Source organism: Astatotilapia calliptera, chromosome 1 (assembly GCF_900246225.1).
Source record: "Astatotilapia calliptera chromosome 1, fAstCal1.2, whole genome shotgun sequence".
In the NCBI taxonomy this organism is placed as follows: domain Eukaryota; kingdom Metazoa; phylum Chordata; class Actinopteri; order Cichliformes; family Cichlidae; genus Astatotilapia; species Astatotilapia calliptera.
In genome coordinates, this window is record NC_039302.1 from 21447978 (window position 1) to 21466772 (window position 18795).

Sequence of the window (18795 nt, forward strand, 5' to 3'; positions counted from 1 at the left end):
TTTACTTACTTTTATAACCTGTTGAAAGATCAGTATGCTTTAAACACAAATTAAAATTGGGATAATTTGAATATTTACTTAGAAATATATTGAAACAGCATAGAAAATCTACACTGTGTCTACAGTCCCTGTAGGATTAGTAAATTCCTCTTTGAATAGTCAGTGGCATGTGCCGCAGCCTGAGGTGAAAGCACTTGAGCCGGTGAGGATAAAAGAGGGAGGAGAGGGGCAGGGAGGCAGGATAGGATAGCAGAGCAAGTGGCCACTGTTGGTGCAGACGCTGCAGGAGTTCACAATGGGGTCGGTAACAGCGTCCGGGCGTTTGGATGTTTTTGTCGTTTGCTTTCTTCTGCCCTCGTTTAACTCAGCAAACTGGATCATGGCAGAGACACCGGAGCTCCGGATTTTCCCCACCACCGGTAAACACAATTAGCGTTGTGAGAGAAGTCAGGTGGCCACAAGGGACAGTTTCCAGTAGAGAGTGATCAATTTACACACATTTTAGATTGGTTAAGTGCAGCTGTGAAGTGGGTGTTTGAAAGGACAGGTTCAGTTATAAAGGTTCAAATTTTTTATCTAGTAGTTAGAAGTAAAATGTAAATTTCTGCTGACTACTAAACTCTATATTAAATGTGGCATTAGCTTAAATTGAATTAAACAGGCTTCTCTTTAACTTTTTCTTAAAATGTTTTTAGATCTAATATCAGTAAATTAAGTCAGTAAGATGTGAAGTTGATGATCAACAGATCAAAGTCAGCAGTGCAGTAAAATTTTCTCATGATACAGCCTAACAAATAAAGATTTAAGGTGGTCAGCCCCAGTTTAGATTATTATATAGCATTTATTTTAGCTTGTCTAAGTGCTAAAAGTAAGGAGAATTGGGAATACGTTCAGTTAACTGTTTTACTTGAGTTAACATAAGAAGTAGACACATTCTTAGCGTTTATTTATAGCATAATTACATACACTATGATCAGCAGACATACACATGTTGTTTAGAGACGCTGCCAGCACGTTTATATTATTAAAACGGTTTTAGATCGTTCATATGACAAAGAATTCTCTCAATAAGTGTTAAAAAGTTTTAAAATGTGTTGTGATTGATTTTGTGTTTAACCTACAGACTCCTACAGGGTGTAGATGTGATAGACTTTACAGTCCAAACTTTTACTCTCTGTCTCTCTCCAGTGTATTTGCATTTAGTTGCCACAGCGACAGCAGTAGAAGTATAGTTAATGACCATCTGTATCTTCTTCCAGGGCTCGGGGTGAAGGAGCACTCACAGATTGTTGCTCACCACAATAGACTGCGCAGCCGGGTCAAACCCATGGCAGCTAACATGCAAAAAATGGTTTGTGGCACCTATTGTCTGTCTCCTCTGTGTGTTTTTGAATAGTGCCTTTGCTGTCACTGAGTTTAACATCACGCTTTTGTTAACAGTGTGGGCTCACGTAAACTAATCAGTGTGGGTAGACTGCCTGGTCTTCCTATGCAGCTCATGTTTTTCTCTTAATAAGGAACATTAGTCATTTGTTGTTGTTTCTCTTCCCATTCCTGTGTGAAAAACACTTAGCTGCAGGTTGTAAACTTAATTGTTATGCTTCTAACATTAAGTAAGCCTGCAGCTTCAGTCCCAAGGCCCAGAAAAACAGTAATTGTCATAAGTGTCAGTCACACTGATCAGGAATGTGTGAAGATATGAGGTAGCACGTCCGAGCTGAGTGCTCAATCAGCTAAGTGTGACTCTCCCATGACAGCATCTATAACTTAGGAGGACTCTTGAGGTTACTGAGGTCCCTGTGCATTTAAAGGACACGCTGAAGTGCAGAAAAGGCAGCTTTGATCAGTGGCCACAGTTGTTTCACTGAAAATAATTTGAATTCTTAAAAGTAAACTCACCGAATGACCACACAAACAGCAGGGTTTGGGGTCGAGCTGTCTTCCTTTGTAGTGCTGATAGTCTCGGCGGTGTGAAATAGTAGCGTTAGTGCACAATTTGTTCTGCTCTGCTGCAGGCTCACTGATAGCGTCAGAAATGAGAATGAGGCCAATATCAACTGGGTGTGTGCAAGTTTGTCAGGGTCACTAAGTTTATTTCTTAGACAACTAAAGTTAAGTAACTAAGCAACATTTTTCACTTGTCTCTTTATTCTAATGATCAACAGATAGGTCTATTGTAAACATGACAATAACAGCATGTTTCGAGAGAAACAATGAGTAATGTTTCTGAATGTGCAGCAAATTCTAAACAGCAGTGCTAAATTGTTTCCCTGTCTTACTCCATCAGTTGATACAGTGCTTATCTGCACAACTCTCTTGCATGTATGTGATTATGAGAGGTAATGAAGGACTATGAAACTCACTGTGTACTAGATACCCTTTGGGCCCAATATGAGATTTGTGCCAGGGCAAACTGTCACTTTTTCATAGATTACATCCTCAAAGCCAGTCGTACAGACTGAGCCCCTTTTCTTCGACTGCTCTTCAGCCTCAGAGAACTGTTCGCAACTGATAAGGCAGTAATGAGAAAAAGAGGATGTGGATAATCACTTTGCATTCACAACTCTGGTTTTACAGGTAATTTCCCCATGAAAACCCTCAGAGAAGGCTTTGCCAAGCTGAAGAGGCATTATTAAAGAGCTTTACTGATAAACGTTAAAAGGCTCAAGGCTTCGCCTGTGTTTGCGAATATCTTAATATACTTTTTTTCTTCCCCCTCTCCCGCACAAGAATGAACCAGCAAGTATTATGGTGAGATTGTGTTGAAGTGATTATTATATGGTCCTTTAGGCTTTGCTTTCAGGATGAGATAAAATACCAATATTCCAAGAATGAATGATGCTCCTCCTTTTCTCACCCAGTGCCCTGTCGGCGGATTTTCTTTGAGCTCTTTAGGCTAAGAAGTATTGAGGTCATACCATCACTCAAAGAGGCCGATATTGAAGTTTAGTGGTCTCTTTTGATATGGAAATCATGACCTCTGTTTGTGAGATTTTATCTTACTAATCTCTCTCAGAACTATACCCAAGGGTCCAACGTGTTATTTTAATGTAGTTAGCTTCAGAGGGAACCATTTTCCTGAACTTTAGATGCAATTCCATTTTTTCTGTATTTTTACTGCTACTAAACACCTGAATATAACAGTTGTTGGCGCCACAAAGAAGGCTGAAATGCATAAATTGTTCATGCTGTTAGGCGCTGATACATAATGGCACACTTCAAAATGAAAGATATTACCCAGTGATCTAATAGCCCTCCGTCATCAAAGGCTTTGGCTGGCTGACATCAGAGAGCAGCGTGAATGATGAACTCAAGAGGCCTCAGCGTTTTGACACTACACAGCAGAGTTACACCAGGAAAACCTGTCTTGAAAATCCTGTCAGTCTGACATTTCAGACAGATTTGGATTTTCCATCTGTACTAATTATGAACAGAACAGAGGGACAGAAATACAAGCAGAAACAGGAATCTCTGTCATTTAGGCTAAAAAATGATTGTGGACATTTGAATCATTCTTCTTTGACCTAAAGTTCGTCAGGATTGTAGCTAACCATGGACTGTGCTCACTGAGTTCACGCCTCAACTCTTAACAAAGCCCTGTGATTGATTTGGGTAGTGCAGTCTTAGCAGTGCATGAGATCAGAGAGCCAGCCAAGCAGACACATCGATATAAGATCCCTCACTCCTGTTCTGGTAGACATATTGCACACTGCTACTGCAAACTAATGGTTTTGCACCAGAATAACAAAGAGTTTTATGTATATCAGTGGACTGTTATACAGCACTTTATTTGAACACCCAAAGTGCTTTCTTACTGCACTCATTTACTCATTCACACAAGCGCTTTTATCAAATTTAGCATTCACACTCCAATAGATGCATCTGGGACAATTTGCATCTTGGCCAAAGATACTTTGATGTGCAAGCCAGGTATCAAATCACCAGACAACCTGCTCTATCTCCTGAACAACAGCCAGCCCAATATCAATAGTTCCAAAGTACATCATAATGGCTTTCACACGTGCACTTTAGCTCTTAACTGTTCTAGGTGCTTAAAAAGGGTATATGAGGGGCACATTTCTGACACATATTCTCAATATTAGCCGATCTTTAACTTGCCAGGTCCCTGGAATAAAGCCTGTCTGATGCCTAACTGTATGAGAACAGAGTCACTCTATAAAGGCAGTTATTCACTGAAACCCCACTGAGGATTTCTGGTACTGTTTTCTGCATCATGCTTAATCTGCAAAAAGACAACTTTTGTCCAATTCCTCTTATTCCAAAATTACAAAAAGGAAAGGGACAGAGCACCGATGCTAGTGATAGTAATAGAAGTAATAGAAGTCTCCTTAAAGCTAGAAAGTTATTGGTTCGAACTCACCAGCTACCTGGGGCCTTTATGTATTTTGCAATATGAATGGTAGTTAGTAAGTGCATAGTGAATGTGGCGTGTTGTGTAGAGTACTCCAGGAGAGTAGAACATTGCTATATAACAATCAGTCCATTTACCATGTAATTTTGATAGCTGACACTGGCTAGTCATTGTGTATAATTAACCTACTTTAGATGGCCTTGATATGCATCACTTTTTAAAAGACAAAGTAGTTTATTTGGAACTTTTGGTAGGAAATACTGACAATACTGATCAAGTCTGACATAAATATAAATAAATTATAAATATTATAATCTAATGCATCTTATAATCTAAGATGCATTAGATTATAAACAAAAAATCAGAGAAACACAGTGTAAACAAGACAAAGGGCCTGTTTGAGCTGCATTTTCTGATGACCCTCCTATGTTAGCCAGTTGCCTAGGACCATAGGACCATAAAAACAGAGACGAGATTGGAAGCATTAGCCTTTTATCTGTGTGTCTCTTTGTTTACTGTTGAAATTGAAACCCATGCCACTCTATTGCAGAATAATGGGGATGTTAATTTTCTATAGGACTGGAATGAGGAGTTGGCTACACTTGCAAAGGAGAGAGCCACATTGTGTCACAAAGAGCCTTTCCTTCAACACTCCTCGTCTTTCAGCCATATTGGCTGGAACACACATCTTTCTGTTGTTGGTGCTGCTTCATTTTCTGACATCATTGACTTCTGGTTCGAGGAAGGAAAAGATTTTCTCTACTCCAGCGGCCGATGTAAGGAAAATGCCACCTGTCAACACTATACCCAGGTATTCACCAGCATATACAAACCTTACACATGTTTATATGAAGTCCCACAGCTGCATACAGTTTCTGTTGCCTATAAAAATGCTGTTTTGTGTGTCCAAATCCTCTCTTGTCTTGTAGCTGGTCTGGGCTACTTCAAGCCAGGTGGGCTGTGCCAACCAACAGTGCTGGAGAAATGGAGAACTCTGGGAGATATTTGTCTGTGCATACTATCCTGGGTAACAGTTTGCTTTCCCAAAAAGCTAAATATTAAAAGTATTATTAGAAAACACAATTTTTTTGCTGCATATATTTTCATGTTTCAGGGGTAACTGGGAGGTAAATGGTCAACTGGTGATGCCGTATAAATCAGGGCTGTACTGCTCTCTCTGCACCTCCTCAATGTCTGGCTGTTTGAGACTGTGGGACCATGTAGGCGGACTATGTGGTAAGACAAACACACACACAAAATGTATTTATAGTTGTATTTTTTCAGTGACAGCAAACTTTCTTTAATATTTAATATGATCAGTTCCCAGTTGTTCATTTTGAGGCCTACATGTTTTTGTGTTTCTAATCAGAGATTCCAAAGAACCCATGTCGTATGAACTGTGGCGAACACGGCCATCTTAATATCTCCTCTTGCAAATGCAAGTGTGACCTCGGGTTCACTGGACGCTTCTGCCAGGGTACCAATTATCAACAGCTGATGTCATAAATATCATTCTCAGTGTGCTGTCCTTGTTTATCTTAATGTACAAAGAGAAAGCAAAGGCAAAAATGCTGCTGTTTTATTGTGTGTTTTTCAGTTCGGTGCAATGTGCAATGTGTGCACGGACATTTCAAAGAAGAGGGATGCTCTTGCTTGTGTGCTGTTGGCTATGGGGGTGCTGAGTGTGCAGGTAAGTGAAGTGTGCTTTAGTATGCAACAGTCTGCCACAAGAGTAAGGCCTCCTGCTTGATATTGTGCAGGTCTCAGTTGAACTGACTGATAATCTCTAAGCTGTCAAGTGATGGATTTCACTGGATGTCAGATGCTGACTTGTGGTATCAGTCAGCAAGATGTTAGCAACACATCTTTTAAGTCTTGTGAATTGTGAGTTGTGGTCTCCGTAGTTAAAATTAGTTTGTCCAGCTCACATGTGCCTGATCAAAATGAGATCTGGAGAATTTGGGGATCGAGTCTACACCTCAGATTCCTGTAAAGTTTCTCCATCTGTTCCTGAACATGTTTGTTACAGTGTTGCAAGGTTACTGTACTAAAAGTGATCGCTGGCACAAAGGGCTGTCTAAGGTGTGATAAAATATATATATATATATATATATAGGAACAGCACCATAAAAATAAAACAAAGGCAAAACTAATAATAATAACAACAATAATAATAATAATGATAATGAAAATTAAATTTGATCTACTAGTTTAATTTCCTCTTCTTGGATCTTTTTAAGACAGCTTCCAAAGATGCTGCTATTCTTTGATCACTTCCTGGAAGTCCCATTCTGAGCATGTGCACTGTCCACTTTGCAGTTTCATCACAGACCTCAGACTTGTAAAGTCAGCAAAAATTAGCTTCTGTTTACGACTGATTTCATTTTATCTGATTTTATGTGGACAATCATTGGTGTTAATGAGAGCTTGATTGGATTTGCAAGGAGTTTTCAGTTTACGAGTCCACATGCAGCATCTCAAGTGATGAGCAAGGTTAGAAACACGTTAGTGGGTTAAAGGCTAATAGCGTTGGTACACTCAGTTAAGACCTGAAGTACAGAGTGTGCTTTATGGCCACACAAACACAGTATGCCCTCAGTGCCCTCCCTAGTTACAAGATTTGGTTCCTTGCACTTCCTGACAAGGAAAGGATAACCTATCTGACACATCAGATGAGTTAGAGCACAAAGACCCGTGTTAAAGGAGGCTTTCACTGAGAGATCTCATAATAGCAACTACACTGAAAGCAGCCGAGAGAAAAGTCGACCAAACCACAGGGTTTTTTTTAATCACACCTCGACATAATGTGCAACAAAGTTTAGGCTGGTTGTATGTGTTAATGAACATCCAGAGGACAATTAATGCCTGCAGTACACACACACACACACACACACACACACACACACACTGTTCACTGATATAAATGAAAGTGCAATTAATCATTTTTATCAAAAGCAACAGCTTTTTTAAAAATGTGACTTACATTTACATTTTAGGTGCTTTTAGATGGTGGACAGTCAGCATGTACTACAGCCTGAAAGCCATGAATGTTTTACCCTTGTCAAAGTTCCTGAGATGCTCAATCTTTTTTCCAATTGTCCTGCTGCATTATAGAGCCAACAATTTGACATTTGCCAGTGGAATCAGACAAGAAAATCTTACTTCACCAGTTAGTGGTTTTAATATTGTCACTGACCAACGGTTCTTTATGTTTTTATATATCTAATCAAGTTTTGCTCTGAAACCAAGAAATGCTTTAATTCGTCCACATAGTCCACACACATAATGAGAAATGCCATCTGCTAATGACATGGTAAAGGATACTATAGTAGTTTATTGATGGTTTCATCATTGACCTTTAGAGGAGATATGAGGGGATTTTCTGTGATCTCATCAGGTAGACCGGTAGACACTTTAATACCTTAGTGTACATCTGTCACGGTCCTGGGTCCCCTGACCCAGCGTTTTTAGTTCTTTGTGATTTTTGTATTATTGTACTTGTGTGTGATTTATTCTATGGCTTCTAGTTTTGATCCCTTGCCCTTCATGTCTCTCTGTGTCCCCTCTGTTCTGTTTAATTGTGTGTCTTTGCATGTTTGAGTTTCTTGTTTTCTGTTACTCTGCATTGTGCATTATGTTCTCATGGTTGGTCTTTTGTTACTCCCTCTAGTCTAGTCTCTTGTGTTCCAAGCTGAGTATTTCCCTCTGTGTATTTTGGTTCTTAGACCTCTGCCTTATGGTTTGTCTCTGTGTTTCTTAGTTGCTGTCTCCACTGTGTCAAGTTCGCGTCTCTGTGTGATACTTCCTGTTTTACTTTGATGGTCCGTGTCTTATGTGAATGCGTCCTGCTTTGCTTGTCTCGTCAGTCCTGATTTCTCCCAGCTGTGCCCTCCTTCTGTGTCTCATTCCCCTCGTTACTTCCCAGTGTATTTAAGCCCTGTGTTTCTCTTTGTCAGTGTCGTAGTCTCCCTCATGGCTGTGTTTCAGGCATCCATGGTCCAGTTTAGTTTTCCATGCCATTCTGCAATAAAGCAGCTTTTTGAGTTTAATTTCATTGTCGTGAGTTTTGCGTTTGGGTCCTTCTCCTGCCTGTACACAGCCGAAACATGACAACATCACTTTATTTCTGAGAAACTGGCAGCCACTGAGTAAGGCAAGGCAAGGCAAGTTTATTTGTATAGCACAATTCAACAACAAGGTGATTCAAAGTGCTTTACAGAGACATTAGAAACAAGAACAAATAAAAAGCATGATTTAAAATTGATTAAAACAAGCAAATAAACTAATTAACTAATAAACAAACAAACAAACAAAACAGTATATAAAATCAAAACAGATAAAATCGAGTAAGGAAATTTGTGCTTGTTCCCAAGCATGTGTAAGCCTGTTCTGTCTGATTTGAAGTTGGTGGTCAGTGTTATTACTCTTCATTTTTAGTTTATGTGCTTGTGTCCCAACAGAGAAAGTGAAATTCCCATTTCAAAGTTGTGATCTCATCATAGATGGAAATTGCTTCATGGTGTCTTCTGATGTTGAGACCTACTATGGGGCTAAAAGTCACTGTCAGGTGTGTGTGCGCCTCACTAAGGAGCCTCATCGAGTTTTCTATAAAACAACATACAGAGACCAAGTTTAAACTTTTTCTTATGTAAACCATCAGGAACAAGGAGGCATTTTGGCTCAAATCCACAATCAGAAGGTTCAGGACATTCTGGCTTTTTATCTTAGTCAGCTGGAGACGAGCAACGAGCTCACCAGGAATGACTTTGAAACTGAAAACTTCTGGATAGGTACTCTTTTGTATTATAAATTAATATAAATGAAATATATCAGTTATATCTTTAACACTGAAAAACACTGACACTTTAACTTGCTGTTTTTTTTTTTTATTTAGACATGCTATGGGTATGGATGTAGTTGAAATGGTGCATAGATAAAACAGCATGTTTTTACTCCACAGGCCTGACATATAAACCTCCAAAAGACTCATTTCGCTGGGACACAGGAGAGATTCCCAAATACTTCAGCTTTGCCTTTGGGCAGCCTGACAACCAAGGGTAAGAGACCCATTTAGAATGAGACATTAGCTACTGACAGACGGCCGAGGGAAATGGACCAAAACAAACAAAGCAATTCTCCTGAAAGGTGGAAAAATCTGCTTCTCTGTTTTGTTTTTTGGGGGGTGGGTTTGGACGTTTGTTTTCTTTTAATTTAGCCCCTCCCCCCTCTGTTTACTTTAGTTCTTTATTTTTATTTCAAATTAATTAATTAACCCAGTTTTTAACCAATAGAAAAAACAGTGATCTTAGTTGACATGCATCCCTCATTAATGCCACTAGATGTCTCTGTTTCCCTCTGTTTCCTTAACCTTTGTAATTATAATCACTTCTTTTGTCCATGCTCTCAGTAGCAGTGCATAATGCTAACCATTTCTGGTATCTGTCACAAACCCTTCACATTAGTCCACTCACAGCTTCTCTTTTTCTTTACAGTTTTGGAAACTGTGTCGAGCTGCAGGCATCGAGTGGTTTCAACTGGAATGACCAGCGCTGTAAAACACTGAACAGATACATTTGCCAGCACGGTATGGATGAAAACCTAGATTAAATTTTTGCACAACTGGCTGCCTAAAAATATTGTAACAGAATTTCAGAAAAAATAAGACTTGACATTTTTTATTCAGAGATAAAGCTTAACCTGAGAGGAACACTTCTTTTTTTCTTAACTATGAAATCTTTGCACATTAATTTTACTCAAAAGCAACTGCTGTTTGTCCACAGATGATTTGCAAATGAGAATGTACTGTCCTCCTATGGCAGTCTTCATTTTGAAAGAGATCTGTGTGTCCTAAAACCTCAGTGCCTATAGTGCTATTATAAAAGGATTCACTACACTGACTACTTTGTAATTTGTACTCTTTTTTTTTTGACATTTTAATACATTTAAGAGAGATTACTGTAATAAGATTAATGCTACGTTGCAGTTCAAGGACAGTGTTTTATCTTCTAAGCCACATGGTATAAGTGATCCTTTGACATAACGAAAAATAAATATTATATTTTAATATTAAAAAAATCTATATAAAGAGAGCTCAATAATAGTTTGTTTGTTTAGGTAGCAGAATGGACATCCCCTCATTTTTCCATTTAAAAATGGCCTCTTCTTTACAATTTTGGTTTCTGCTTCTTGTACATGCTGTGCTGCACTGTGTCGAGGCAATTAGTTTTCCTACTTCACTGCCTCTGTCACTGATGTTCAGTGAAGTGTAAAATATTAATCCAGTGTGTCCAGTAATGATGTGAAAACACAGAAATCTCCATGTGATCCCGCTCACACCTGCCTCTCAGTCTAAATCAATGGCACTCAGTGCTCACCATCAAGAAGCTCTGAGTAATCAATATTCCTCAGCTCCACAAAAGCCTTCAGTGTCTGAAAACACACACACACACACACATGCACTTACATTGATCATGAGAAATGAGATGGTGGCAGATGTTTAGTTTTGCCCACTTGAGTGTGTCTTTGCAAGTGTTTGCTGTGTAATCTATTGATTACTCACAGCTGAATGATGGATCTGCTCTGAATCTGGTCCTCGTTGCAGGGATGTGATTTTTTACAAACCACCTTTCTGTTTTTCCTTTGTGTACAATGTGTAAAACATGATTAGTAAATTGTGATCAAAGGAGAGCTTGCTGCTGAACTGTGTCTGTAGCAGATAGTCCTACATGGTTTTAACAAAGCTAAATTTATGGAAATATTCTTCCTCAATCAATAACGTTGTCACACTTCCTCTCAAAATAAAAGCAAAATTTCACTAAAGCAACAAAGAACTACAAGCATAAATTAAGCTGATTATAAATGCACAGAGCCCTGCAGCCCATCAGACTAATTTCCAGACATTATTGCTGTGTTGTTTTAATTGGTAATAAAATGATAAGTGGATATCACACAGCCTGGAGCAGACACTAAGTTGTGTGTCTCCACAGTACCGCTTGTACTTGTGTCTATGTGTTTTTTTTATGTATGAAAACGTATCCACAGTTTGAAACTCTTTCATGACTTAAACATTTATGACTTTACAATCATTTCTGAAGAGAACCGAAGGATAACTTGAGAATTATAACACAAATGCGACATTTTTTGTGTGAACAACAAGCAGAATCTCTTTTATATTTCATGTTTTTCTTTTAACAGATGCAGAGCATATTGCTCAGTGGGAGGACAGCAGGTGACCTGGATTTTTCAAAGGGGTGAAATACTGCAGGTGTGATTATTTTAAGATGCTGGGACAATAGCCACCAGTGTTGGTGAATGTTTTGCTTTTGTTGTAGTACTTTACTGTGCAAATCTCTTTAACTACCATTTTTACTGGGAGAGCAGGAAATACGTGTGATGCAGTGACTGTTTGACATATGTGTAAACATGCATGAAAATAGAGTATGTGAGGCAGAATTTGTTAATGAAAGTCAACATTTGCTGTGAACACCTTAATTCTTCAACACAGCCTGAACTCTCTTGGGTAGGCTTCCTTGTAATTTCTTTATGTAGTGTTCAGGAATAGTTCTCCAGGCTCTTAAAGGACATTTAAAGTTCTTTTTTGGACCTTGGCTGCCTTTTGTTCAGTTCTCTGTCAAGATGATCCCACACTGCTTCAATAATGTTGAGGTCCAGGGGAGGTCCTGGAGAGGATAATACATGATCGGACAGGACTGAAAATGACTGAAAAAGGCACCAGTGTTCATGCACTTTCAGACCTTCAAAAAAACAACAAAAACAACAACAACAAAAAAAAACAACTGGAGAGCTTATGCTCAAAACCACTGGCTCCTTTGAAGCAAAATAAAAGAAATAAGGGGGTGCTTAAGACTTTTGCACAATACTGTACATGGATTCGGTTAGGTTTAGATGTGCTTTAAATAATTTACAAGTATTTTACAATGAAATGGCTTTATGCCACAGCTGGAATGAAAAGTCTCACATGCATCAGTGCACTTTTTAAAATATCTTCTTCCTCACCTGTCCTGGAAACTCATGTGTTCAGCCAACATTAAAGCAAATTTGAGTTTGAGTTCTGTTCATCTCGCTTACAGAAATCAGGCATATTTATTTAGGTGGTCACTTTGATCCAAGCTACGGCATCTCAGTACGTTTTGGATCTGCATGGATTGTTTTTAAGCAAACATCAATGATTCACTATCTCCCGAGGAAGACCTTCACAGCTTTGGTCATCCCCTAAATTCTAAACATAACCATGAGGTTGACATTTCTTGCCATAGTTTGATTTAATTTAGAGTTTAATTCTTGGTTACTCTTTGTTTCTTTGTTACCTTTGTTGAATTTTGAAAGGATTTCTTTACTTGTTTGTTTTTGTTGCTCTTACCTCTGTTTGCTGTGTCTTAATTCTTCCCACCTGTGATTAATCGGTCCTGTGTGTGTGTGTGTGTGTGTGTGTGTGTGTGTGTGTGTGTGTGTGTGTGTGTGTGTGTGGTCTTTTCCCCTGCCTGCTTCTGTGAGTCTCTTCTAATTATTTCTCTGGGTGTGTTTTTTAAATAATTTTTATTCTTCATGTTTTTTTCCTTGTTTTGTTGGATTTTAATGTGACTCCACGCTGTCTGTATCTTGGGCCACTTGGGTGCTAAATGTTAAAAAAGCAAATAATAATTTTAAAATGTTGTCACTTTTAGAAAAAATATATATAGATAGACACAGTTATAATGGTTTCAGATAGTGAATTCAAATGGTCTCTTCTAGAGCACCAACATGGGGTACTTATATCCTCATATACGTGGCCAGCTGTGTATGTAAGCACCTGTCAAACTCATCACCATCAGAATGAAGATGTTTAGGAAATATGAGGACCTTTTCGTCATTCAAATACTTGTTTGAAGTTGAGACTTGCTTTTTACGGTTCAGGTTAAACATGCTCTACCTCAACTTTAGCTTAAAGTACGATGGAAGTTTAGAGACTCGAAGGAAAGACAAAGGTTTGGGAGAAAGATTGCATTTGGGAAATGAACGGCCTCACAGGCATAACCATGCAAATGAGTGTGTGTGATTTAAATGTGGATCGGGTCAGTGAGCTTTTAATGGGGACTCTAAGGTCTGACATCACGATGGCTTTTGAATTAGCAGAGGAAGATACTGCTGGATGGTAAATAATACACTCAGATGGAAGAATGGGATCAGTGCTGCAATATAACTGGGTCAAATCAGCCTGCAGTGAATTAATGCGAATAAGCACACAGGGTTAAATAGTTACAAATGTCCTTAAGCTTTCAATTTCTACTTTATATATTTTATATATTCTCTCTGCAAGTATGCAGCACATCCAGTTTTACATACACATGATACAGACAATCACAGCCCTAATCCTGCTAGTATACCTGTACCTATAGCTAATGCTCCAACACAGACATTTAAGGGTTAAAGAAGTGTTTAGCTGTAGCGGTTAAAGTTGGTATTTAAAGAGTCATTGTTTCAGTGATGACATGAAAAAAGTCGTTGCCTCTGAAAAGATAACATGAGTGCAGAGAAATATTCAGCCACACTGTGTGCCATCAGTGAGACGTGCTGTCCAATAAACTTTTTTTTTTTTTTTTTGCTGATGTGTTGGTTTACATCTCTGACAGTCTTTCTAAGCAGAGTGTGAGTCCTGAATGTGCCTGCGTCTGTCTGAGAGCGTGCTCAGTATGTGTGAATCTTTGCCTCATGCTCGTTGCTCGCGCAGCTTCCTGCTGGTCTCATGGTGCCCCCTGATAAGCTGGTGCTGCAGAGGGTTTCAGAATGGTGCTAGTGGCAGTGGAATTAGCTTCCATTGTTATGATAATGACAGTGATACTCGTGCCCCTTCCAACTCAGACCAGCCATTGTATGGAAACAGGAATGCAATTTCTCCGGCAGCGGCAACCGACAATCCTCTATGAGAGTGAAAGGTCCCTAAATGACTCTCTATTCAGGCGAGGCTAAGGGGCCAGCAGCCAATTAAAGTGGGAGCAGAAGAACAGTGCCATCCCGAAGACCTGAGGCTCTCTAAACACACACATTAAGCAATACTGAGACACACACATTAGATTCTGTATTTTCTTTTTGACAAAGAACATCTAATCCTCATTTTTTCCTCACAAACCTGATTCTTTCTGGGGTACAGACAGTTTGCACTATATAACTCAAGAGGTTTATTGAGCACAGTGTGTACACAGACTCAGGAACACGCGTTACTGATTTGAAAGTGCCTCAATATTGAAGTTGGGAAATTGTGGGACAGAGTTCCAGAGCAAAGTGGAGACACTCTCCCAACACTACCCATCACCGTTAAATTGTTCGGCAGTGCTTACGGTATCAGACAGTCTCCTCTGGCAGCTCAGGCTGAGTCACGATGGAGTACGAAGAGTTTCGAAAGTGTGAGCGGTGAGTTAAGTGCATGTGTGCTGTTGGGATCTATGAGCCTTAAGCTCATCAAAAGCCCGCTGGGCCAGATACATTTCTTTTAATACAATACAACTAATACTGCCCATCACTCCTCTGACAATTACTCAAAGAGTCTCCCGGAGAAAACAATGAACTTGAAAGTTTCATTTATTCTACGGCCACCTTTAGCCCCAAACTGTTTCTCTGCTCATTTGAACTGCTACTGCATAAACATCTTGTCCCCATCTAAAGTTATACGTGTTTAGCCATCTGAAAACTTTTTGTAATAACTGTTAATATGAAATCAATCCTCATATACTGCTTATAGCTACTCCAGCCTTATTAATTATTAGGTTTTAAATGCACAGTGCGGTGTCCATATTTTGCAGTCCATTGCTTTTGTTGTTAGCGGAGCCCCTGCCAACTTAAACCTTGTGTGACTCATATATTGCCAGTTCTCATATAAAACCTGTGTCTGATCAGACTAGTCAGTCCATAAATATAAGCTCAAGTCTAAAATATCAAACAAGCAGCCTTTGTTTTTGTTTTTTTTGTTTTGTTTTTTGCAGTATCTGACCTCATAACTAGCTTTAGCTTTACCAAGATTAGTTCAAATGATTTTTATTTGCAGCTGAAAATATTAGCCAATGAAAGGCACTTTCACTGTTGGTGTAAAAAGTGAATAATTGCAAAAAGCAGCAAATCCCAGGTGTTCAAGAAAACAGCATTTGTCATACAGGATGAGCTTGTAATATGAACTGAATCAGAATTTAAGTCATAACTATTCTTTGTAATGTGCTGGTTCTCATTTATGTTGAGGTAGAAAACATCATTTCATTCATTCCTGGATGATAATGTATCCTGACTTTATTAGAGTGTCTCGGGGGAGCTGGAGGCCACTAAGATAAAACAACAGTCTTTAGCGGGAACTTTATTAAGATGCAGCAATTTCATGAAATGTTGGCTCTTTTGCAGCAGAGCAGTAGGCATAATCTGCATTTCAAGGTATGTGGTACAAAATGTCTTTCCACCACACAATATTTCAAGACCAGGACTTAGATGAAAGCTCTCATACAGCTGCAATCAGTCTGCAATTATCGCTCTTTACATCTCATTGAGGAAATCCAGCTGCACTTTAGTCGATGATGATACAGGCGGAGGAGTAACCATGTATTTTTTTGTGAAGAGGCTGATGATACTTAGAGAGAGAATTACGAAGGGGGTTTCTAATCATCTGAACAAATCATAAGAGCTGCACTAAACACTCCCTTCTCGTCTTCACCTGATGAGGGTCTCTGTTTACCAGAAGTAGGACAATGTTTTCTTTCCTTTTTTTAATGTCCCTTGCATCAGTTTTTGAATCCTGACATCAGCGTTTCTCATATGATACTAAACTGAGAACAAATGCCACGAGAGCATTCGAATTCTATTTAATTATTTGTGCCAGCCATTTGTTCTTCCCTAACTTCTTTCCTAGCTCTGTAAAAATCAAGTGTTAGGTCTGTTTTTAATATAAACTATCAGAGTTTCAGATATGAACAGAGTTTAATTTTACATCAAACCAATATTCAGTCCACACCGTAAAAAAAAAATCCTACAAAAACAGTAATATTCCGGCAGCTGGGGCGCCAAAATAATACCAGAAAATAACAGAAAATAACTTTCTCATAAAAGTACGGTTATTTTCAGTAGTGACAATACAGTTTGTTGCCCTAATTTTACATGGGATTTTGCCTCTTTCAAGTGCTTTTAAACATTAAATTAGGAACATTTTAATGTGATTAAACAATAAAATGACCTATAAACAAGGTCAATGAATGCGGCAATATGAATAATAATACTTAAATGTACAGAAATATACAGTTAACAGTTGGTTTAAATAATAATAATAATGGATTACATTTATTTAGTGCCTTTCGAGACCTTCAAATCACTGTACAATTCCAATATTCATTCACTCTCACACACTGGTGGAGGCAAGCTACAGTCATAGCCAGAGCTGCCCTAGGACAGACTCACAGAGGAGAGGCTGCCATATCGCACCATCGGCCCCTCTGGCCATCACCAGTAGATTAAGTGTCTTGCCCAAGGACACAACGACCAAGACTGTCCGAGCCAGGGCTCAAACCGGCAACCTTCTGATTACAAGGCGAACTGCCAACTCTTGAGCCACAATCGCCCTAAATAACAATGATAATAATAATTATTTGATGTAAAGAAAGTTTATAAGAACCATTATATATATTTTTCCATAGCATTACATTTTAATTTAACAGTTCAATCTTTCAAATTACGGACAAATATTTGTGAAATTATGATACATTTGTGAATGTATTTTAGCAATCTAAATATGCATATGTACAGACAAATACATTTAAAAAAACAAGAAAATTATGTTTTATTACATTTACAATGATTTTACGTTAATTTACATTTGAAATGTAAAATCACAGTCTATTTATGTGAATTTAATGATATTCTAGAAAAACAGTACAAAACTGTAAAATACACAGTAAAATACTTTTATATTACAATTTTTTTACTGTGCAGTCAGACGACTGCCATGATTATTCCACCCATCTCCAATCACCATTAAACTATTATTTCTCTGTCCTTTATCTACACACTGCTCTCTCCCTCTCGTTCTCGGCTGCTTGCTTTGTCTTTTTCATTTTCTCCTTTCAGTGCAGTCGGTATTGAGCAGCGCACAGCATTTGGATGCAAGATGAACTTTGATAAGAGTTAATGTGAATACAGCATTGTGCAGGCAAAGAATGGCTCGGGCTGCACTCAAGAGCCTCCTCACTAGGAAATGGACTGCAAAGAGCTGTAGCCACCCACCCCTCCAGTTTGGAAGAGGTGAGGACAAGAAGAACCGAAGGAAGAAGCAGGAAAAAAAAGAATGGAGGAAAACTAAATATATGACCGAGAAGCAGAAATGTAGAACAGCACAAGAAGTCCAGGGTACAAACATAATTACACATAATTGCCACATTTATATAACCAACATAATTTTACTCAGCCCCAAAACTTATTGTTACCTTTTTTTCATTAATCAAAGAAAAAGAAAAGAAAAGCACGGCCTCCATTGGCTGGCACCTGTTCCAGCACTCTATCAGACATGATGTTCTTTTAGGAATGAACAAGCTCTTCTTGCAATTGGCAAAAAATAACCAGTACAAAAGAAAACAATGTTCAACAACTGCAACTTCTGCCTTAAAATTCTGAGCATCCTTGTCTGTGCAGCCTAACCGTCCACAACAGAATTCCTGTATGTATTTGTTTGGGAGCAGTGCTGTGCGTGCACTTTTTTAGTTGTGTGTGAATAGTCCTTTGTTAAAAATGCAATAACTACGGAGTCGTGCACATTTGCATTTCTGTCCATGTAGAGTTCTCCTAATCTGTTATTATAAAGGTCATGTTCTTTAGCTAGTCGAATAAGATAAAAGAATTGTGGTTCATATTTCAGGGAAAATAACAGAATCCACAAAGACAGAAGTCAAGCTTTTTAAAACAAGCTCACACTGTCTGCAAATATCAGTGCTGTGATCAACCACAAAAAATTATGGTCAACAAAGAATCATACCCGTTTTTACCTGCTAGCCTTCTGAGCCTCAGTGAATAATTAATAAATGAGTGTTTGCATTTAGTTAAATAGTCATTTATACACCCATACATTTTCTTCTCCTTATCCAATTCAGGGTCACATGGGGTCCGGAGCCCATCACAGATGTCACAGGACGAGAGCTGGGGTACACCTCTCGTCCTGCCAGCCTGTCACAAAATTTTAAATGATTTTAATTCCTCTATAAAAGAGAGAAACACAGTCAGTTACACTTAACTTTCTGACCAGCTGTTTTAACAAAATGCAGTTACACAAGCATCGTCTTTAGCACAGTGTCCCTGGAAATATCTAAGTACAGTGAGTGTTTTTTTAAAGGTAGTTGATTTTTTCCTTAGGCAAAACTAATAATCAGTCCATGGACAAATGGATGAAGTCGCCTCATAAAACATAC

General features: G+C 38.6%; 1 protein-coding gene across 1 annotated transcript; it reads left to right on the top strand.

Moving 5' to 3' along the window:
- The first annotated feature begins 289 nt into the window (after positions 1 to 289).
- On the top strand, positions 290 to 11890 carry LOC113022092 (C-type lectin domain family 18 member A-like). Its single transcript, XM_026167180.1, has 12 exons — positions 290 to 419; positions 1260 to 1351; positions 4950 to 5183; positions 5302 to 5399; positions 5487 to 5608; positions 5742 to 5849; positions 5970 to 6062; positions 8833 to 8939; positions 9033 to 9162; positions 9333 to 9429; positions 9865 to 9956; positions 11567 to 11890. Exons 1-12 carry the CDS (start codon positions 296 to 298, stop codon positions 11602 to 11604), a joined length of 1335 nt encoding a protein of 444 aa, XP_026022965.1. The 5' UTR covers positions 290 to 295; the 3' UTR covers positions 11605 to 11890.
- Positions 11891 to 18795: the final 6905 nt, after the last annotated feature.

Excerpts from the sequence above, each read along its gene's own strand:
- LOC113022092 (XM_026167180.1), top strand. The coding sequence starts at position 296 with ATGGGGTCGGTAACAGCGTCCGGGCGTTTGGATGTTTTTGTCGTTTGC. Across the intron at positions 5,400-5,486 it reads GTCTGTGCATACTATCCTGG|GGGTAACTGGGAGGTAAATG; the intron begins GTAACAGTTTGC and ends TTCATGTTTCAG. Across the intron at positions 9,957-11,566 it reads CAGATACATTTGCCAGCACG|ATGCAGAGCATATTGCTCAG; the intron begins GTATGGATGAAA and ends TTCTTTTAACAG.